The 23,376-nt window shown below is 46.8% G+C and overlaps 1 protein-coding gene across 5 annotated transcripts in view; it reads right to left on the reverse strand.

The window, feature by feature from the left end:
• GFRA1 (GDNF family receptor alpha 1) overlaps positions 1-14,406 on the reverse strand; it is a 202,833-nt gene extending 188,427 nt beyond the window's left edge. For 2 of the 5 annotated variants that reach the window (XM_032313351.1, XM_032313346.1), the window contains exons 1-4: positions 13,954-14,406; positions 12,808-13,101; positions 11,659-11,952; positions 10,340-10,423 (exon numbers count right to left, since the gene is read on the reverse strand). In XM_032313351.1, coding sequence (XP_032169242.1) covers positions 10,340-10,423; positions 11,659-11,952; positions 12,808-12,847 — 418 coding nt within the window. In that variant the 5' untranslated portion in view covers positions 12,848-13,101; positions 13,954-14,406. Of the gene's footprint in view, positions 1-10,339; positions 10,424-11,658; positions 11,953-12,807; positions 13,102-13,264; positions 13,367-13,398; positions 13,540-13,688; positions 13,934-13,953 lie in introns of those variants that run through there. The other 3 variants (XM_032313349.1, XM_032313347.1, XM_032313348.1) reach the window with 3 other exon arrangements.
• Between the last annotated feature and the right edge of the window lie 8,970 nt (positions 14,407-23,376).

Here is a 23,376-nt window from a genome sequence, read left to right on the forward strand (position 1 = left end):
TCCTTTCCTCATTCAAAATGCCACTGGCTACATTTAAGAGTGCAAGAAAACAGTGGTTCCAACCAGGGCTTTCCAGAATGCATGGATTTCCTGGTCTCTTCTTCATCAAGAGTTTGTTTGGAACTCATAGTAACAGAGATCAATGAAACATTTCATAAACATGGGCTTTAAGAAACCTGCTGGACTGTTCCGACAAAGAATGCAATCAATACTTATTTTCATACATTATTAACTGTATACCGAACGATAATGTGCAAAGGATAACAAAAATAACAGTCGGCATGGTGTTTCTTAGACCATTCAGAGGGACAGGAAGGAAAGGGGGACCAGCATGGTGGAAGACAAATGAATAGCATATTAGGTCACCTTAAAGTGGGACTAAACTATGTATTCCTTTCTTCGCCACTGTATAATGCTATTTATATGACAACATGACAAAAAATGGCCCGAGGCATTCTGCTCTACTTTAGAAGCCTTCCATCTCACACCGAAATGAAAAAAGATACAATCCAGAAATTGCTTCTTTGGTTAATATTTCTGCAGTTCCGCAGGAATGGTTTTAATAGCGTGTGTGTTCTGGATTTCGGTTGTCAATTAAGAACCCAACAGAATGCAGGGATAAATATGAAAAGAATAGATACTGCCTTCTGTTTCAACGTTGGAGACCCTTTGTCGAACAGTGTTTCAAGATATAAGACAGAGAAGGAAAAACTGGGAATTAAGGAGGGAGACAAGGAGCTAGATATCTTCACTTTAAGATCCACATAAAGGAACCCATGTCTGCGTTTAAAACTTTGTCACCTAACAGCAGAAAGAGATGCCAGAGAAAGATGCGAATCTAAACTCTTCCGCTCATCGGCTGTGCGGTCCTGAGAAAGCTACTCAACCTCTCTGAACCCAGGTCTCCTCCTCGAAAATCAGAGATAATACCTAGCTCTTAGTGAAGTTGGGGACCAAAAGGAAATCATGCCCATGGACAGGCTGGGCAGTGTGGGGCACTCAATAGAACTCTAAGGGGTACTCTTTCCCCACACCCACCTCCCCTTTAAAAAGAGTACAGATCCAAAGATTACATAGCTCTGGGACTGATGGGCAGAATCCCTGAGGGAACTGTAGTTTGACCAAAAATAGGCCATTTGACCAAATGATTAAAAGTCTGTCATATGCTAATGCTTGGACAGGGTGGACCTTGGGCCAATTTAGTAGGAGTAAATTGCAATTGATTTTCGAAGAAATTGCTTGTTCTCTTGCCTTTCCTCAGCTGTGTCACACTCTCTCACACACAGCTGCCTTTGTCACAGCCAGAACCCACTGAAACACATGTCACGGAAGATCTTTTGGAGGCACATTTTAATAATACAGATAACCACATTCACACACACACACTATCAATACACTCAGACATGAAATACAATATAGATACACAAATACATCTATAATTCTGCGTGTATATATGCATGTTTATATAGGTTTTTAGGGGACTCAAATTTAGAAACAATTCTGCACCATGGTTGTATGCTTCTGGATGTTTTGCAACTCCCTCTGTTGTTGGAGAGCTATCCTGAGTCATTTTTATTTTTTACAACAACATACTATTTGAATAAAGATCATACAAGAGCACAGCCCTGCCTGAACCTCCTCTCCACACACTCCCCAGGCCTATCTATGTAAATTCTTGGCTATGAAAAGAAAATGGTTAAAAGATCACACAAGATAAAAAATCATAAGAATAAAGGTTAACAATGGCTGCTTTCACCCCTAATTTCTGATATGGTGATAGACCCTCTTAGAACATTAATTAGAATGGAAAGAGATGAAAGAAATGCCCAGGGGACATAATAAATTAGCCCCTTATGCAAATCACCCATTCGTTTTCATCACTGACCCAGCTAGCTGAGTCTCTAAATTACGGGAAGTGGTTAGCTTCTTTAACAAAAAATTCCAGATGAAAGATTAATTTTTTTTTTAATCTGAAGGCTGGGAGGGCTTACAGCAAAAAATAATTTCTCACTTTCCCTTGCAGAGGACTCTGAAGGGGGCCAAAAAAATATGAAAATTAACATCCTGGCTCCTGGTTCCTGTTGCCAAACAGAGACTTATTAATTAACCCTTGTTCTGAAACAATTCCAAAACAACAGACAACAATCCCCTTAACTAAAGCCAAGGGCTGTGGCTCTCACCGTCTGTCCAAACGGGTGCACAGACCTGAATAGGTGAAGGCCGATTTAAAGAGGGAGAGGGGGAATGCCAGGATGTGGAGAGTCTGAATATCAATTTAAAAACAAACACACACCTAATTTTACTTGTCATCACTGTCCTGCACAATTTATGTTCTACTGCCCTAGAAATTTATGGAACCCTCAGTTTTCTTATCAGTAGAATAAAGGGATTGGACTAGAATGACCTCCAGAAGTCCTACTGTATCTATCACCCAGTGATTTTATTTATCCCTTTGTAAGCAAACAAGGCACTTCTGATCATTTAATTTGTCTAAATATAATCTTCTGACACGCAGCGTGTCTACGGGACTCACTCCGTTTCATTTTCTCTTCCCTATTTCATTTTCCCCTTGTCCCTTATTTTTCCCACTTACTTCTTACTTTGTTTCATCTTCTTCCATGTATCCAAATGAAATGCTTTAAACACACTCTGGTTCAAGGAAGGTGTATATTGAATAAATCATGCGTTGTAAGTGTTATTAATGTGAAAAATATATATACCAAGATCACAAGTTTCTTTGGCCTGAAGACAATGCTCGAGAGAAAAACAGTAAGTCCTAAAATAATTCAAGATTCAAGATGCAGGTCCTTGGAAAAAGAAGGAAAATATGTGAAAGATCATTCTAGTCCACTGCTGTCATTTTATGAAAGGAGTGGCCACCTCTCCTTTTACAGGAAGTGTTGACATGTGCCCAAGGTCACCTGGCTAGTGACAGGTACGGCTGGAAGCAGGACACCAATCTCCTGACTCCCAGACCAGTGCTCCTTGGACCAAACAATCCTAAGTTTGACGCCTTCTTTTGCTAATTGGTACTATATCCCAGAGAACCAAGAAAGGACATTCTTTGGCAAGAATAAGTTTGGACAGCAGAAAAATTAAGAGATGGCAGAAAGAAACACTTCTAAGGACTAAGGAGAAGGAATGAGGACAGACCCGCCGGCTATAAAGAATTCTGCACCTTGTAACAATCTTCGGTTCATCCAATTACGTGTCACTCGCAGATGTTTTATCTCCCCTCTTCGGGGAACGGGACCTATAGTCACGCTATGCAAAAACATTTGACTGTCTCTGTGTTCGCAGCCTTCCTCAAACATCCAGGCCTTCGCAATAAGTCTCTCGCCCCTGGATTGACCTGCTGTTTTATCCATGAAACTTCTTGAGTTTGTCAGTTAATCTAAGTAACAAAACTTGCCTTTGAGACATGGTCAGTGACAAAAGAAGACACACATTCTTCAGTTCATCATGAGGGTGATCAGAAAGTATGTGTAGCCCAGACTTTATTTTTGTTAAAAAAAAAAAAAAAAGAAAGAAAGAAAGAAAAAGAAGAAGAAGAAGTGTACATACACACACACACACACACACATTCATATATAAAGGAAAAAATTCTGGAAAGTCTCATATCAACATGTTTACAGCTGTGACTAGGGGTGACTTAAATTCCTTTTCCTTTTTTAAACCTGTTTGTAATTGCTTATTCTACAAAAAAGTAAAATGAGGCGCTGAGGGACTGGACAGGGAGAGAATTCGAAGGAAAAGTAGTGGTCTGTGAAAGTGAGATGTTAAGTGTACTCGGCTCGGCCTGTGGAGACGGACGCCTCTCCCAGGTTTAAGGCATGCCCTTCTCAGGGAGCAGTAATTCTTCCTGCTATGAGGGGCGTTGGAGAGCAGATTTATGAGGAGAGGTTGGAAGAATGGGAATCAGTCAAGCTGAGAAGGGAGAGCTGATCACAAGAATCCGTAAGCACAGGAAGAGCCCCCCAGCCCGGGGATCACCAGCTGCAACACAGCCCCTCTGACCACAGAGCGTAGAAACAGGGCCCAAAGGAACAGAGGGATTCAGAACAGGAATAAGGAAGACCTTCCCCAAAGCGAAGTTAGGACCCAAGCGGGGTTATTAAGAGGCAGGCCTTGGCTCCAGGGTCCTTCAGATAAAGGCTGATTTTTCATTTTTGTCCCTGGTAGTTTAGGAGCAGCCTTCCCGAAGGCTCAGGATGGCCATCCTTCTGTTACTCCATGATCAGGAAGCAAGGTCTGCTTGGAGTCAGGAGGGAGAGAACTGGGAGCATGGCCGCGGCAGAGCATTGAGAACGGTGGAGACTTACTGGGGGTCAGGGATGCTTCGGGGGCTGGGTGGGTATTTTACATGCAGCATCTTCAAATCCACAAGAACCTATAAGGGAATAACCTTCATCTCTTTGTACATGCAAAGAGCCTGAGGCACACTGAGCTCAATCAAGGTGTCCAAGATGAAGGAAGTGGCAGGGCTAGGAGGTACCCAGGTTGGCGGACCCCAGAGCACGTGTTCTCTCTCCAGCACTGGCATGCACCAAGGGATGGAGGCACAAAGCTGCCAGGGGCACTGGTGGGACAACAGGTGGTCAGCTGGCTTGTTTGGGCACAGGGTAGGTGGGGTGAGACGGGAGGTCACTTAGTAGAAGAATCTCTGGAAGAAGACTGAAGCCAGACACTTCTTCTAAGTCACTGGGGTGATAAGATAAGGCCTGTCAGTGAGGAGACCAGGTTGGATTGGGAGGAACTTGACTTGGGAACGCAGGAAGAAGGTCAATGCAAAGTTCAAGTGAGAGGTAAGAGGAGTATAATTAGGGAATAGAGAGTGGAGAGCAACTCAAAACACAGCAGGTAGGACTGCAAAAGAATTGGTGATGGGTCCCCTGAAGGAATGAGAAAGGCAGAGGAGGGTGGCAGGAACCCTGAAGCTGTAACTCAGGCAGACAATGCCCTACGGAAGACAGAAGGTTCTGGAAGAGAAAGGTATAAGAAGAAAAAGGGCAGAGGTGATGAGCTCCATTGTAGATGTGCTGGGTTTGAAATAACTGAGATACACCAGGCAGAGCTGTCCGCGACTCAGCTGGAAATGCTGGTTGAGAGCTCAGGAGAGGCTGCAACAGGAGGGCAGGCACGGAGTCGCCCGTGTAAGTGGCAGCGGCAGTCCCAGGAATGGATGAAATGTGTCCAGAGAGCACGCAGAACAGAAAGAGGCTAACACCGGCCTCCCCGAAGGCATTGCCATGTTCTAGCAAAGGTTCTAGAGGCTATCAAGGACTGTGTCCCTGGCCAAGTCACTTTCCCTCTCTGAGCTTCAACTCTATAAAAGCAAAAGGTTAGACTAGTTCTCTACGACCCTTCTCGGATATTCAAACACCCATGGTTAATGGGATGACTACTCAGAACCAGGAGGAAGGCTCCAGGCTGTACATACACCCCGCATAGCAAGCAAGTCCCCCAACTTTCCAGTGGGAAAGACAGACACATACATAAGTCCCCTTGATACAGCTATCGTGAAGACAAGAACAAAATGCAGCACGAAAGTGTCTTAAGCGGAAGTGCCTCTCTGGGGGAAACTCCAGCATGGCCCCCAGAGAGGAAAACGGATCTAGGTCTCGGGGAACTAACAGCAACTTCCCCATCAGAGGCAAGAGCATGAGCAAAGGCACGGGAAGGCAAAGACACGTGAAATGCTTGGGAAATGGACTGCTCAGTGAGCTTGAGGGAACAGCGGGTGATGGGGCTTAGAGAGGGATGGTGGGAGCGAGCTGGCCTGGGGAGGCCAGAACAGGGACCAAGGGACCAACAGGGATTCTCATCTACTGGACAACATGATTAGAGGGGCTTTGGAGAGCTGAGTGGAAGGCAAAGGACCACTACACAGCCCAGCAGCTGGAATTTACCAACACTTCTCTCTCTTGTCCGATAGGACCTTATCAGAGTCTTCTTCAACATGTAAAATTTTTAAGAAAGCTTTTTTTTTTTTTCTTTTGCGTAGTGACCTAAGTACGATGGCACTTGAAAACAGAAATGCTAAAACATGGCTAATGATTCACAGCATCATTCAGAAAAAGGGGTCACACTCAAAAGAGTGTTCAGGGGCATCTCCTCCTGAAGCAAACTATTTCCAACTCCATGAGAACCCATGTCAAGATCCTAAGGCTTCTTGGGGAGGTCTAAGCCGTTCCTAGTATCCTAATATCCAAATCCTAATATCCCTCTTTCCCCACATCCCTATTGCTTCTTGTTTGCCATACCATCGGCTCCGGTTATTTCTGAGAAAGGTCTGTCCTCTCTTGACACTTTTCTACAAAATCCAACCTCCCAGTCAATACTTTTAAACCCGGGAGCGCCCCCCGGTGCTTACATCCTTATAAGGTGCTTATATCCCCCTCTGACCCCCTATCCTCAGGCTCTTCTTGGCACCCGCTGTGCTTTCAAAATTTCTTTCTACTTTGCACTCTCCCTCCAGAGAGTCCAAAAAACATGGCCAACGGGTTCGTCTCCCTTTCAAATCACTATTTACTTCTTGCTGCTTCTAGAACCTGCACAAAGAGGAAAAGGCAAGGTTAAAGAGCCGAGAGTCGTGGCAGATGCGAAATAGACGTGGTGGCTTTATCCTCCGAGCTTCCATGTGCCCACACAGTTCTGCTCTTTTGGCTCCCCAGACCCTTTTGCATGTTCTCCCCTCTCCCCCCACATCCTCTCGCACTGGCTCCCTCTTTCCTTTGCAAACGTCCGCTCACCGCTTGGATCTTCCTCTTTGAGACCCCTAAAAATGACGCTGGCATCAACTCACAAGGACGGCCCCTCCTGGAGCCTTTACAACTGATTTCAAGGCCAAACGCTTCCACCGACACATTTCCACCGAGGCTGTGGCACCGCAATTCCCCAATTCTCGCCTGACAAGGCTGTTTGATTTCCTTCCTGCAGCTCAGGCTTCGGAACAGAGGTGACAGGTTTGAGACTCTATCTCATTTTTGTTCCCTTCCTTGTTCCTGCCAGGCCCCTGACAGCACCTCAATATGGCTTTTTAACTGCTGATCAACTAAACAATGGCAAAGATGGCAGTGGCTTTGAGGAGTCCAAACAAAATGGAAACACGAGAATGTCAAACATGTCTTGTTCAGTGAGACGATTCAGCTCATACTTAATGTATGTGGATAAACATTCACTTCACATTGGGCAAAGAAACCCAAATATGGAAACTCTGATTGCTACCATATCTGTAAAAGGCAGAGGCCCTGTTGTCCTGGTTTCCTCAGAGAGATTTTCAAGACAGGGGAGATGTTCTAGAAACTTAGAATCAAACCACAAAAAGCAATATTTATCATCCCGCTCCTCTGTCCTTCCCTACCCTACAAATGCCAAACTGGATAATATGCATTATTCAATGACTTAAAACCTCTCAAGGTTCCATCTGGCTTTCCTATACCCACTTAGGGAACACCGTCCCTGTCAGAGGTCAAAGCTCACCAGTGCTGGAACCTAAATTCAATGCCCTTGAGAGATAAAATTTAGCTCCAGACAAGGCCTTCCTGGCTCTAATTAATTCATTATGACTTCTGGGTTCTCAGCAGGACAAGTCTCACAAAGTCAGGGTCATATTTGCTAAGAAAAGAAGTCTGGCTGAGAAAGGGATCAGGAAAATGAATGAGTGAAACTTGGTCCATATGAAGAAGAATTCCTGGTACTCATAGAAGAAATTCAGACAACCCAGGGGTATCTGAGAATGACCAAGCCATTTTAACCATAGAATGCGTGCAAGGATTGAAAACACAATTGAAGGGGCACCTGGGTGGCTCAGTGGGTTAAGCCTCTGCCTTCTGCTCAGGTCATGATCCCAGAGTCCTGGGATCGAGCCCCGCATCGGGCTCTCTGCTTGGCAGGGAGCCTGCTTCCTCCTCTCTCTCTGCCTGCCTCTCTGCCTCCTTGTGATCTCTCTCTGTCAAATAAATAAAAAATCTTAAAAAAAAAAATAAGAAAACACAATTGAAGAGCACAGTGAATGGGTTCTGGAGGTGACCTCAATCTTCCCTCAGAATCATGAGCTGTTAGGACTAGAGATTATTTATACCCACGGTCTCATTATACCAAGAAAAGAGAGCACCAGAAAGGGAAAATGAGTCTGTTGCAGTCCTATAGTCCACAGAAGTTCTGAAATTAAAACCCAAATGAGCCTTCCTCCTTGCCTGCGTCCTCACTCTCACTGTCCACAGAAAGGCTCAGAGCCCTCTAAGCATCAGCACAAAGACTAAAGAGTAAGGCTTCCAGGGACAGGCAGTAGGCAAGAGGCACTGCCCTTCAAGCATCAGGAAGGCCAGGTTCACTTCTGATATGCCATGGACCACATCCCATCCCAGCTCCTAGGGACCTGCCCCTGAAAGAGCTCAGATGGGTCTGTGCATTTTTTCCTCCGGTACCTGAGACACTGCCCCCGCTCTCCAGGGAGGGAGCATTAGGAGGGCTCTGGGGTGGAAATTATCAGCATTATTTGGATAATATATGAATGCCTCTGATACTAAACTTACACCAGTATATCTTATCCCAAAACACACATCTTAGACCAATACACACACACACACACACACACACACACACACACCCCTCCTCTGAACCCCAAACAGAATAATGTAGAGGAATGCTTCTTAGGCTTCATGTGTATATCAAGCACCCGGACCAGCGGTCTTCTTAAAACCTAAATTCTGATTCAGTAGGTCTGGGATGGAGCCTGAAATTCCACACCTGTAACCATCTCCCAGATGATGTCCATGCCACTGCTGAAAAGACCACATTCTGGGTAGCAAGGGGTGGGTGTCACACTTAAAATCAAACAAATCTGGGTTTAAATTCTGGTTTCCTTAATCACGAGATTTGTGATCTGACTGGTTTCCTAACTTCACGCTGCCTCCACTGCTTCATTCCTAAAATGGAAATAATAATACTTCAGAAGCATCCGAAGATTGTTATCTAAGTTAATGATAAAAAGTTAACACAGGGGCGCCTGGGTGGCTCAGTCAGTGAAGTAACTGACTTGTGATTTCCACTGAAATCGTGACCCTGGGGTCTTAAAATGGAGCCCTACACGAGGCTCCATGCTCAGTGCAGAGTCTGCTCGTCCCTCTCCTTCTGTTCTTTGCATCTCTCTCTCTCTCTCTCAAATAAATAATAAATAAAATCTTTTTTTAAAAAAAAGTTCTTAACACAGTGCCTAGAATATAATAGGGGCTCAAATAAATGCAGCTGCTGGCTGTCTCTAAGATTCAGGAGGGCAGAGGCGACATCTGTCTGGCTTACTGCCAAAATCCCAATGGCTGGAACGTAGTGGGTACTCAGTGGGTGTTTGTGAGTGAATGAAATGTATATAAATACACCGACACATAATATCAGTATTTACATACTTCCTTAGTTCTATGGGTTTCTGCAGGAAAACAGAAAACATTGAGAACACCAGAAAACTCTCACCCATAACAAACCATCATCTCACAGAATTCAACATTCACCACCACGTACAACCGCCAACGAAGCGTCTCATTTGTGATGGCTGTATATACTTGAGGAAATGTCTTAAGTGTAAACCAATAAAGACAACATCAGTCTGGAATCTGAATGTCATTAAGAGAAATTACTGCCTTGCTCATTATTTATGGGGCTGTCTGAACCCCAGTGTTACGAAAACCTTAATTCTGAAACTAAGTTCACTTCCAAAACAAATGTAGAATTGCAAAGACAGATAAAACAAACCAAGGGAAGCAAGACCACTTTGTAAAGGACCAATGAGGCAATAATACCATCTCTGAGACATGCACACACTTGCTCAGGACAAATTAAAAATAGAATCGTTAACAAATGGTAAAGCTGAACCTTTTCAATCAAAGGCAGACAACTGAGTCCATTCGAAATTCCTCAACAACCTAAGATTATCTTCAGAAGTCTCAGAAAGTAAGTGGCCTCATTGACAGATCCCATCTGCAGGGAGGCTCTGTGAATGGTACGTAGCAAGAAGGGAGTATGATTGCCACCTACAGACAGAAGTCCCTATGCATGAGACAGCCAATCGTATTTCAACGTGGAAAAAAAAATTCAACGGAGTCACCTCCCTCCAACCTCTTTCAGATCACCACACCACATTACTTCATTTAGAATTACTTTCAAGTCATACAATCATCTCTAGGCATTCTGCCGCTTCATTATCTTCATCCTATTTCTAATTTCCCAGAAACGCTGTGCCATTCAACTATCTACTTAGACGCTCTCTGAGAGCCGGAGAGAATGCAACCCAATGGATTTCAAGCAGGCAAAGGCATCCGAGTGGAGGCATGAATCTGCTTACCTGGTATGAATGGGACCACCCGGAATATATCAGACAATCTGCTGTTAACTGGCTCATAAGGGGAATCTTCAAGCAGATCATTTCCTAAAAACAACAGGAAGATGGGGCTTAGATCGCAAAGCAGACATATTTCAGAGTGGTTTTCTTTTCTTTTCTTTTCTTTTTTTTTTAACTGAATCTAAATTCTAATGATGTTATGATTGTGCAACAAAAAGATGCCAAAACTTTCCAAGGTCTCCAATGCATCTATTTGGCTATGGTTACTTTGCATTCCCTCTGCCTTTGTTGTCCTTCCTCTCCCCAGAGTGCCATGAAAACACTGGAGAGCAACCCAGCCTGATCTTGCCAGAAAACTCTCCCACTCTTTGCAAAGGAATGAAATAAGAGAGGAAGGAACCAGTGATGTCACCGGCCCAGCTTACCTCTGGGAGCCAATGGAAGAAAAGTGACCCAAAAGAGGGCCCCCATTTCTATGCTCCTCAACACAGCAGGGGGCCAGAAAAGCCCCGGTGCTGGTTATTCAACAGTCTCTGAAATAGGTTTTCACTGTAATAGGTTCTGGAGCAAGAGGCAGCAGAAAGGTCAAATCTGTAGGTTAACAAATGTTTGGTGTCTCAGGGGAGAATAGATGCCCTGGATATCTGTGTTAGATTTACAAACACTAGCCACCTCTGGCACACAAGGACCAAAAAATTCCCATTGGAATGGATGCTTGTGACAAGTGGTCCTTTTTCTCTCAAAGCCACTTCTGTGTTAACCAAGGTTGAACCACATCAGCTGGCTCAAGACTCAGCTAATCTAAGACGATAAATGGTTTTTCACACATCTGCCTTTGATCAGGTTTGAGGAGGGTAAAGATAAAATAGAGCCTAGTGGACCTTTTATTCCTAATTCTTTATCTTATGTCAGAGTAGCTAGAAGGGAAGAAGAAAGGGGAGAAACTGGGGACACGATTCAGGGCAGGTCTTTGTATGCTCATCCTCTGAAGCTCTCCTTGGAGAGAAGTTGTGAGTTCCTGCCCTGTCCTTAAACGGGCTCCTACTCGGATGCTCTGACCAGGTTTCAGAGAGGTCAGCGGGGGCCGGGGGTGTCCCCTCCCCAACGGGTTTTCCAACAACCAGGCCCCCACAGTGCTGCTCCGGAGGCAGCAAACACCAGCTGCCGCTGTCCCTGGGGGCCAATGAAAGGTCCTCATTCTGCAGCTGGGGAGAAGCGAGGAGAGGATGAGGTCAGCGGGCCCGGCTGAGGGGCCCGCCGCCTGCCTTTGTGGGGTGGGGGTGAGGGATGGGGGGTGGGGGGCCAGGACGGTCGGCGCGTACCCTGCAGGCTCTGGTACATGCTCCAGTAGATGCGCAGGCAGTTCTTCTCCTTCTTCATACCCCGCTTGCAGCGGCAGTTGTAGAGCGACTTCTGCTTGAGGGCCTCCATGGCACTGCGGCACTCGTCCTTGGCCTCCAGACCGGACGTCAGGCTGAAGTTGGTCTCCTTGCCCGCCACGCACTGCCTCAGCGTGCGGTACTTGGTGCTGCAGCTCTGCTCCTTGAGGCACTGGTCGCTGGCTTTCACACAGTCCAGGCGGTCCCCGCCGCTCACCTCGGCCGACAGCAGCACGTCTGCGGGAGGAGGTGGGGGAGCGTGAGGGCGGCGGGCCAGGACCCGGAGCCTCCGGCTGCGGGGAGGGCGCGTGCCTCACCCGGCTTCTGGGGTGCCCTGCGCCGCCCGCGGGCCCGCCCCTCTACGCCGGGGACTCATTTTCCCGCCCCGGGACCTCCGGCCGCCGGCGCTCCCCGCAACGCCAACCTCCGCCCGGCGTGGCTTTGCGGGCTGTTTGCGGGTTGCCCCCCGAGCGCGCGCTGCCCGCCGCGCGTGCCCGCCCCGCCGCTCCCGGGGCAGCCCGGCCCGAGCAGCTGCTCGGTCTCCCGGAGCCGCTGGCTGGGCCCCGCCCGACGGAAGCCGGGGGCTTTCCGAAAAGGAGGGCCACTGCGGGCCGGGCGCGGGGCGCGGGGCGCGGGGCGCGGGGCGGGCGAGCCCTGGTCCGCGGCCCGCCGGGCGGGGACCGCTCAGACACTGTTCGGGGAAAAGTTTTCCCTTCGAAGTTTGCTCTCCCGGTCCAATGCTCGCCCACACCCCACCTGCCCACTGCTCCTCCGAGAGCTCCCAGGACTCGCAAGGAGCGCTGGTCCGGGAGCTGGAGGGGCTCGGACCCCTTAACTCTCCGCCAGGATTGGCCATTACAAAGCACAGAAAATTAAAACCAAGCACAAAAAGCTGCGGGCGAGTGCCGCGCCATCACCTCTTCCCAAGCCTAGGGTGCTGAGGATTCAAGATCCCCTTCCCCAAAACGAAACTTCGCCCTCCCACACCCACGCAACCGCGCTGCAGTTGCGGGGGGGGGGGTTGGGGGCTGCCCCGAGTATCCCCTCGAAAAGACTCAGCGGGTTAGGTAGCTAGCGGCGGCCTCGACTTACCCAGGAGCGGCAGCGCGAAGTACAAGGTCGCCAGGAACATGGTGCCGGCGCACAGCTGGTCCCCGCCCCCCAAAAAATCCCGAGCCGCGGCTGGGTATCGACTAGGGAGCTCAGCATACAGCAATCCCCGGACGGCCGCGCTGCTCTGGCCGCCCAAAGTTCAGCTCCATCCAGTGCGAGAGGAAACTCCCGGGTCCGTCCGCCACCAACGCCGCCGGCGACTCAGCTCCCCGCGGGCGGCCGGCGCGAGGGTGGGAGGCGGTTCCGCTTTTAGGGGTTCAGGTCTGACCCAACCTGGAAGGGAGAGCGCGCTTTGAAATGAGAGCCGAGAGCGCTGGAACCTCCCCCGCCCCCTGCCCTCCCCTGCTCCCGCCTTGGGGGACTTTCTAGCGCCCGGGTGAGGGCCCACCCCTAACCGGGTCGGGGCGCAGGAGGGGGCACGGGGGGGGGCATGTACGTGTATTCCGGGGAGCCGCCCGCAAGGGCAAGGTAGGAGCTGGAGAGGTCGGACGCCAGCTCCCAAAGTCCAAGGAGTGTCAATCGGGTCCAACCCAAGAGGCTGAACGCAAGCAAATAAATAAATAACGTTACTTTCCGAGCGCTGCGAGCGGAGCCAGCAGCTGCCGGGAGTCGAAGCACACGGCGGCGGCAGCTCTTTCTCCAGCCCTGGCGCAGAAAGAGCCCCTTCTCCCTGGAAGTTCACCGCCCCCTCCTCCAGCCAGCTCGCCCGCTCCGCTGCCGGCCTCTTCACCCAAACCACCAATCGCTGCCCCCGGTCGCCGTCTCCCGCTCCTCCCCGGGCTCGCCTCTTTTCTCAGGCAGCGGGGCAACCGGGAACCGACGTCCGGGCTAGGGCCGAAACCCGGCTCGCGCGCCCCTACCCGCGGTGGGTCTTCCGCTCCCTCCCGGGTGTCTGCGCCGCGCGCAGGCTCTCCCGGCGCCCCGGACTCGGGCTCATCAACGCCACCGCCCGGGGCGAGCGCATTGGCCGGCAGCCCCGGAGCGCCAGGGCAGGTGCAGCCCCGAGCCGCGCGCGCCCCCGGACCCCAAAGTTGAGGGGCGTCTGCAAAAGGGGAAAAGAGGGCGGGGGAGCGGCGGTGGGCTCCCAAACCCACAGAACGAGAAAACTCTCCAAATGCCACCAACCTGGACTCAACCGACCGTGTCCAGCTGTGTCGAGGAGCCAGTTTGTTTATTTATTTATTTATTTTGGGGGGTGTCCCCGCCCCTTCCTTCCCTTTCCCGGCTCACTTCTCTGCGTTAGGAAGAAGATGCGGTAATCTTCGAGAGCTCAGAGGGGCTGAGTTGGGCCAGGACGATTTCCGAGCAGAGTCCCCCCGGCTCTCGGCTGCCGGTTGGGATATTGGAAGCTGAGTGGAGGCTAGCGGGTTCCGAGGCCAGATTTCTTTGCCTGAGGACCCTCGGCCTGCTCCTGCTCCCGCCGCCCCATAGCACACCCGCCAGCCCCCTCTGAGGCTCGCACGCACGGACGCCGCAGATGAACACACTCGTCCGCGGCGGGACTCGGCGCCGGACCCAGCACGCGCGCACAGGACACGCAAGGCTATGCAGCCGCCCTCAAGTGCTGCCAGACACACACTCACTCTCTCTCTCTCTCCCTCACTCTCTCTCCCTCTCCCCTCCCCTCGCAGACCCCCCCCCACACACACACACACTCAGACACAAAAGGGCACAATGCACAAGGGCTCTTTCTTTCTTCCGTCCTAGTGCAATCGAATCAGACCTTTCTAACGAACACAAAGTTTCTCCCCACGTCACTCGCGGCTATGACTCAAGACTTGGCGCGTTAAACTCAGACCCAGACCCTCGGAGCCGAGATCGCAAGATGTGCCCACGCACCGATCCACGCCAGCGCGCACGCACTCATATGCACACGCAGCCTCTCTCTCTCTCTCTCTCTCTCTCTCTCTCTCCTGGAGCTTGGGCAAGGAGACAAAAGCGGAACCCCCGGCCACTGCATTTAAACAGCGCCAGACCTGGCTTTGGGAAATTCATAAGCTAACCTCCATCTTGGCTGTTTCAAGAGTAAATTTTAAGATCATAAATTTAAAAACCCAAGATATACACAGCCTTTCCCCCCAATTTCTGGGTCCACTCGTTCTCAGCCATGCTACTGAACCCCCCTACGCCGACCGGAACACACACTCCTCTCCCCGAACACCGGGGGGCGCCCGGGACAACGAAGTCTGCTCTGGGTTCCGAGCGGAGTCTCTGGAACAACCCACAGCTCAGGGCTTGGGTTCCCGGTCTTTGCTGATATCCAAGTTCATCATTTATGGGAACTGAGTTTGAATAGAGTCAGGGTGAGCTCAGCTGTCAAATCTGCAAACCCATTGCACCAGACAATGGACCGCGGAGGAGAGAAAAGAAATGATCCTTTTGATTAAGTCGGCGGGGGACGGGGGTGTTAATTGAAAAGGGCACAGGCTCTGGGTAAAGTTTGAGACGGGGGAGTAAGGGCCTAGAGACAAGGTGGAGAGAGGAGAGGGTGGGTATCTCTCCATTCAGCCCCACACCAGCCAGGCGCGCCTGGGGCTTCGGTAGCGGCTCAGATGCTTACTGCGCATTGTTTGGGGGGTAGGGGAGTGGTGTTTGCGCCTCCTCGCGCGCCCAAAGCCCAGGGGACACCCCTCAGATCTGCACGCCTATGCACGTGTTCCTCAGGGGATAGGTATGAGAGGATTGACGCCCTCAGGGAGCACCCTCCTCAAAACGTGTGTGTGTGTGTGTGTGTGTGTGTGTGTGTGTATACACGCGGGGGGGGGCGCGCACACACACACGCACACACACTCAGAATCACACCATACACGGATTTCTTGTTCAGTGTATCAGTTTACACTTGGTTGTTGAGTAAACAAAGCAAACATATGTCACATTTTCGCGACAGATGGTTCAAACCAAGGGATACTTAGTTCTCTTGCTCGAACAGTGGTAACGGTGTAAGTTACTGAGCGGACTAAGTGAAACGTGATTGAGTCTCCCAATCAAGTTCTTCACCTTAAGTTTATTCTCATATTTTCACACACAAAACAGATAAATCCCGGGGAGGTGGTTTTAGCAAGGAGGGCCCAAAGTGAATTAAGAGTTTATCGGAAGACCCTGTTTCACACATGGACACCCAAAACGTAAAACCCTCTTTTGTCATCCCATTTTATAAGTGGAGGTGAATGTCTCCCTTTGGGAAACCAGTAATTAGAATTCCGAGTCTCAACAGATAGCCGAGTTTCCATCATTGCTGACCACATAGGATGACTGGATAACAATGAGGTTTCATTTAAGGATATCACCCACATCTCTTGTAAGTGTTCTTTGTTTAGAAGTGATTCTATGCCTCTCTCATGTTCCACAGACATGTTTCAAATGAAGTTTTAATGGGATGGAGGAAGGGTGGAATAAAAATTCCCCAAATGTAAAATATGGGGCTTCTTTTAAAATATTTGTAGCTTTAATATTTTTGAACCATTCACTCACAGTAGTCCTCATGAAGTCCTTACTGATGATGGGAACAGAGCTTTATTTTCTCTAAAAAAATAAACCACCAGTCACTATGTGTTGTCCAATACAATAGTCACTAGCCATATGGCTATTTCCATTAAAAAATAATTAAAATTAAATGAAAGAAAAATGCATTTGTCCAGTAGCACTAGCCTCATTTCAAGTGCTCAGTAGCTGCCTATGGGTAGTGACTACCTCATTACACAGCACAGATTCAAGGGATCTCCATCATCACAGAAAGCTCTACTGCACAGTCGGTGTGAAAGTAGTTAAGGTGATGTGTATCACCTTAGAACAGTAGAATAAGTCAGGCCTGAAATGAGTGCCTATCCTGAAATAAGGAACAGTAGTAGTAGTTGTTGATTATGATAACTTGCTAGTTTTTTGAAGAAGGCGGAGAATCCATGAAGACATAGCTCACTGCTGGTGTGTCCTCCACTCAGAATGGAGATCATCAAGCAAAGAAACCAAAGAAAGGGGAATGGATATGTCAAAAACTGATCTTCCAAGGAGAGCTGTGTGTAAAAGGATGCGGCCCTTACTCTACCTTAAGACTTCGTGTATAACAAGTTAACAAAAAATTACTGCTTTACAACTATATCCACTAACTTTTAGAGATGAGACAAACGCACAACTGGAAAGCCCTTGGAATATGGAAGCTAGAAATGCACGTGACTTACTGTATTAATATTATCTCTGTTTCCTTGGAGCTTATCTGTTCTTATGTGTACAGGACTGATCTCAGGATGAAAGGTGACATCGAAATATCAAATATTATTAATAATGATAAAGGTTCATGCCATCCTCTGTGACATGTTTTCTCAGTGGGAAATTGGCTTTAATGCTACAAAATTAGGTTCAATCTACCCATAAGCATGTGAAATGAGCAATTTTCTTGCATTTCTTCATGTAAGTGTATTTTCATAAGTTAACATATGAGTCATGGTGAGAATGACAGTTTTATTCCGTGCAACATTTTGTCTCCTACTCTCATTGCCTTGGCCCTATAGAGTATAACGTAAAACACATTCATTTTGTAAAATTATGCTGCTGTAAAATCACTCGAGTTTCTCTAACTCAAACTAGTCCATCAAAGTACTTGACATTAGGCAGTTTGACAGACTTACCCTCTAGCTATGCAAACCACTCACTATTCTCTAAATGGGCTATGTTTTTATTTATTATTACTACTACTATTGCTACTACCGCTACCCTTATTATTGTTATTATTTGCTGATGCTGCACCTTTGACCATGCTGTTCCACCTGCCCAATGTAGAGATGAGACAAACGCCCTGAAATTTTAAGATGCAGCTCAGCTCCAACAGGCCACTAAGAATAGCAAGGAGTCCTTCAGCCAGACTGGATAGTTCTCAGTAGTGTGTTCTTATGGCATGGTTGCGATTCTTATCATTGCTGTTGTGACATGCATTGCTATACCTGTTGCTATGCCTATATATTGCTGTATCGTTAATTGTTATACCTGTCTCTTGAATTGGAATGTGAGTTCCTTGAAGGCAGGAAGATGCTCTATTCTCCTCCTCCTCCTCCTCCTCCTCCTCCTCCTCCTCTTCCTCCTTCTTCTTTTTCTGCATCCCCAGCATTTAGACTGATGACTGACACTCATCACCTCCAATAAACGAATATTGATTGCATGAATAATGAGTGATGTTGTTTCTCATTTTCCTCTGACACAATAATTCTACTGAAAGGTTTACATAAAATTCCTTTACTATACGAATCATACTAAATATAAGCACTTCATGCAATTACTGGTATTGCTGTTCCAATAATAGTATCAAATATGTATTATTCCTTTGGGGATTTGACATTTACATTTTTTTTAAACAAAACCCATTATTGTAATAGAATGCTCTTTTTCAGGTTCACTTTAATAGTAACATATGACATATTTCATTTCTGGGAAATGATAGCTCGCCTTAGGTCATATTTTAAGGCATAAAGCCAGAGGCAGAGTAACGTTCCCACCTGAAGTTCTCTAATCATCTAGAAATGTGCCTCTCTCTGGGAAAGAAGGATTTAGAAGGGCCAGATTATAATTACCCTGGAGCCTTCATCCTCGAAGGCAAATTTTTAAAAGCCAAATCCCCCCCAAAGTGCTAAAAATGCTTTTATAGACACACAAGACCTGGTGCAGTCCTTTAGGAAAATGAGAAAACAGTAACCATCCAAACTTGGAAGGCTGGCGTAAGGGTCTACATGCTGACCCGGATCTCATCTTCTAAGGCTATACTTCAACATTTGCCCTCTGGCAGTGCAGCAAGAGCTTAGGTGCTCTCAGGTTTCAGAGCTGTCTTCCAGGCTGACTATATTAAGATGTGTCCTTTGAACAGTATTTGCAAATGGTAGCTTCTTATTGGCTATCAAGGTGCCTGACCCCTAGGAACCAATGTTAGGAAATCTCTCTGCCTCCTTCATTTTCAAGCAATTTTCATTTCTTAATACTAATAAGCCAGTGCAAGGATTTTAATGCATTTGTTAAAGAATATTGCATTTCATGAGCGTTGAAGTCATTTGTACTTTGGCCTTCTGCCACAGAATGCATTCAAGGTGTGCAGCCCCAATGAAATAATGCACCTGTCACGTCTTATTGCTTGAATATATGGCAAAAGATGGCCCATCTTCTGGGGACTTGCAAGCGTTTTTTAGTGATTGCTGAAGGTGTCAGATTAAAAGCCCTCCTTAACTAGACAGGATGGAGAAGAAACCCCTTTTCTTTCTACCGCTCTCCTAATAAGCCCTAAACCCTGTTCCAGAGAGACTGTTCCTTCATAAGGGCAAGAAGGAAGCTTAATCCCCAGCTTTGTCCAGTAATTAGCCTCTTTCTCTCCCCGGAGACAGCAAACACAGATGCCGGTCCAGATGAGCTCCAGGACGGGGAATGAAAACACTGACTCATTTCTTCGGAAGCCTTTTAGCAGCCTGTAAGACAATGAAAACTTCTGGTTTCTACAGAGGCTCATTAGGTCTGAGGTGGTGGGATGAGGCCTCTCCCAGCAGTGGGGAAGCAGGGGGCTAGTAAAGGCGACCACAAACTGGGAGTGAGCCGGTCAGAGGTCCCGGCTGCAAGAGGGAAAGGCTTGTCCTTTTCAGGCCACTTGCCCAGGTGGCTTTCCATAAATGCCATGGAAATGCACTGTTTACCCAAACCCAAGCCTCTGGAAGCCCCAGAGTAAGCTAATGCAATTAGCTTACCATTGATGGCAATGCCTCCACCAGAACTAATTAAGCCAACGGTGCTTGTGGCACAAAGGATTTGGGGCCTGTTTTAAAGCATCTATTGTGACATCATGTAAAAGTCATTTCAAACTCATCCAAAACTGTTGCTCTGAAAACAAATGCAATGTAATATTCTCTGAGTTGTGGTTTTTATTTTCCTCTGTCAAAAATCTGACAAAAGTCAGTTGGAACTGTCAAGAAAAAAACATCACAGGAGATGAGGTTTTCCTCAAATTTGAAGTCTATAGAAGGAATGACAAATCTGATCTATAGATTACTCTAGCACAAAAGTGAATTAGGATAGCCTAGGAGATACTATCATATTGAAAATACGAGGTTGCCCTTGACACTGTTCATATATTTGGGGCCATGTCAAAGAATTAAAGGGAAATCCGTCTGGTTTGGGTATGAATTATCTGTTCAGCTCAAAATACAGAAGAATCAATGGGATGGATGTTTGTGTTTGTGTTTTATCATGTTAAGAAACAACTCATGTGGGGCACCTGGGTGGCTCAGTGGGTTAAACCTCCGCCTTCGACTCAGGTCATGGTCTCAGGGTCCTAGGATGGAGTCCCACATGGGGCTCTCTGCTCAGCGGGGAGCCTGCTTCCCTCTCTCTGCCTGCTGCTCTGCTTACTTGTGATCTCTCTCTCTCTCTCTGTCAAATAAATAAATAAAGTCTAAAAAAAAAAAAAAAGAGAGACAACTCATGTTAAGAGACAAAAAGAACTTCCCACCTCTAGAGGTTCTCTTGGTGAAAAGGACCCATTAGCCTTCAATATTTTGTCTCAAGGGTCAGTAGAGATTCTGTCTGGACTCTCTTTCTCTCTCTGAGCTTTCATGGACTACTTCATTGATTCATTGACTGATTGCTTTGGTTGATTTGTTTGTTTTCTTGTGCCTACCCAGTACCCAGTATTGTGATGTTCACCACAAAGAATGCAGATAAATGATCTTGCCTAAGATCAGACCTGAGTGCTTCCTTCCAAATGGTACAGACTCCCAACTGCCCCCTGGGATTCTTCTTTCTTCCTTCTATGACTGTGCCTTTCTAGGCACAGGCCATTCTCCAATTATTAGTTACAAACACCCTTGTTTTTATAAAATATAAACTATAAAGAGATGAAAATGGACTACACAATGTATCAGTAAGTATTGTTTCAAAATGCTTTTAATTTCTCTATGTGTATGGCACCTGTATTGGATTGTCACGTAAAATGTCTTTCTTTTTGTGAGTCATGGTCAAAAACTTTGGAAACTACTGCTTCATTTAGTAATACTCTGGTTTTTCTTTGGAAGGATGGCCAGCCATATTAAAGACTGTAGTTCCCAGCCTCCCTTACAACCATTGTGGTCACATGGCCAGGATCTGATGATGTGAAGACTGAGGGGAGTCTTACTCTACACGTTTCCATTGCCCACCGTCCTGCTCCCCTGGGCAGGTTGAGGGGGAGAGTGGTGCGTGCTCTGTTCCACCAGGCAAGTAAGAATAACAAGAGATGACAGAATGACAAGAAAGAGGTGACCTGAGTCCAAATTTGACCTCTTGGAGTGCAGCTGTCTGCCATGGATTTCTACCATAGATTTCTACCCCTACACTATTATTCAAGAGACAAATAAACTTGTCTTATTTAAGCCACTGGTGCATTGGGTCTCAGATCCGTGCAGTTAATCTTGCACACCTAGTACATTCAGTTTCTAATGAGAGAAGAAAAAGAAAGAAAAGAAATTTAACTCAACAATTATTTACAGAGACTATCACGGGCCAACCCTCCACTCGGTTGCTATAGGAAAATACAGGAGAATGTTGGCTCTAAAGGAAAATGTAATCGCTTTGATGCACAGCATATCTAAAATAATCAAATAATACTGTAAAGGAGTGTAGAATGAATAGTCAACCAGAATGGAAATAAAAATCAGGTTCTACAGAATCAGCATCACCATCATGATAGACCAAAGGCCAAAGTCTCCTTCATTAGAACCTCGGGAAGAACAGGAGGCTATCCTGTGGGAAGTCATTTGGGATTTGATGAGAAAGACTTCCCTATGGGGTCAGACCCAACCCATCCAGACATACCTCTACTTCAAGATACATTGGTCTTGGCCCTGTTCTACAAGATGAAGCTTCTATTATTTCTTCTAGGTAACTGAGCTGCTAACAATGTGGGTATTCTGGAATTCTGGGTTTGTTTTTTTTTTTTTTTTCATACCCATTCAAAGCCATTTAAGACTCTGGCCTCCTTCCTTGGAAGATGCATAACTTGGAGATGCTTGCTGGCAAGGCAGGAGCCCATGAAAAGGAAAAGTGTTATTTCAGCAGACTCACCACAGAGGTATGTGTTAATTAAGTTAATTGCGCCATCAGTGATGCAGACGATGGCAGTAACTGCTCCCTGTAATGGGGCTGGGTTATTGCCATCATTTATTAAACGTGCTGGTTTTCTTAAATGTAGTCACTTTCCTTTGCTCTTTAAGCACCTCCCCACACGCATTTGATTTATAGTTTACCAACCACTTCCACATGAACCCAATTACATTATTTGGTTTTCATACCTGTTCCGTAACGAACACGTTATTTTTCCCACTGAGCAGATGAGGAAACCGGAGCTCACACTGATGAGGGACTTGCCCAGGACCACCTAGCTTCTTACCCCAAGAACCAAGTTCTAAGCCCAGTGTCCTTTTCTGTAGGCCAAACTAGCTAAGATTCATGATATTCCAAAGGGCAAAAACCAAATTTTTATATTCTACATCCCTTGCACGTTGAATTGACAGGTGTTAAATACGAATTTATTGCTTGAAAATGAATATTTAATTATCTGATTGCTTTATTTATGAAAAACTGAAGTAGTAACTTCATATAGATTGATTAATACTACATACAATCTGGGGCACCTGGGTGGCTCAGTGGGTTAAAGCCTCTGCCTTTAGCTCAGGTCATGATCCCAGGGTCATGGGATCGAGCCCCACATCGGGGTATCGGCTTAGCTGGGAGACTGCTTCCCTTCTCTCTCTGCCTGCCTCTCTGCCTACTTGTGATCTCTGTCTGTCAAATAAATAAATAAATTCTTAAAAAAAAAAAAAAGAAAGAAAAATCTCCGTTTGCCCACTGAAAGGCAGTACTGACATGACATCTCAGTCTTCACAGAAAATCACAGCGGAAGTAAGTCAGGTGAAGCCAACTGTACCTTAATATTTTGGAAAAATGTGTGGAAGGGGCCCTGAGTAACTCTCCAAATTATCAAGTTTCTATTTAACCAGGTTGTATGTAGTCTTTTTTTTTTTTCTTTTTAATTTATTTGACAGACAGAGATCACAAGAAGGCAGAGAGGCAGGCAGAGAGAGAAGGAGGGGAAGCAGAGGCTTTAACCCACTGAGCCACCCAGGTGCCCCCACACTGAGATTTCTATTGAATGTTACCAACTCCATAGCAAGTGGAATTCCCATTTTGAGACTTAAGGACAGATTCTTGTCCTGCCAGAATGATTTCCTAATCTTGCTGCCTCGTGTTTGAAAGTCCATCGTTATCCATTTAATGTAGTGTCCCCTGCTATCCTTAGAAAACCCTGCTTACAAGGTTGGCCCTTGGCTGATGTCTGGAAATTTGGATTTCAGGATGGTTCCCATCATTTCCTGATAAGAATAGCTCATTCTGCTTGAACAACTTATTAAAACAATACCGTTTATCCTAATCACTCATTTTCCTTCTGAGAATCTAGAATTTTGGTCCATACTAAGAAGAGGATTATTGTATGACCCAGATCCCAATAGAAACCTTGGGTATTAAGTCTATAATGAGTTCCTCTGATGGAAC

This window comes from Mustela erminea, chromosome 14, assembly GCF_009829155.1.
Source record: "Mustela erminea isolate mMusErm1 chromosome 14, mMusErm1.Pri, whole genome shotgun sequence".
In the NCBI taxonomy this organism is placed as follows: domain Eukaryota; kingdom Metazoa; phylum Chordata; class Mammalia; order Carnivora; family Mustelidae; genus Mustela; species Mustela erminea.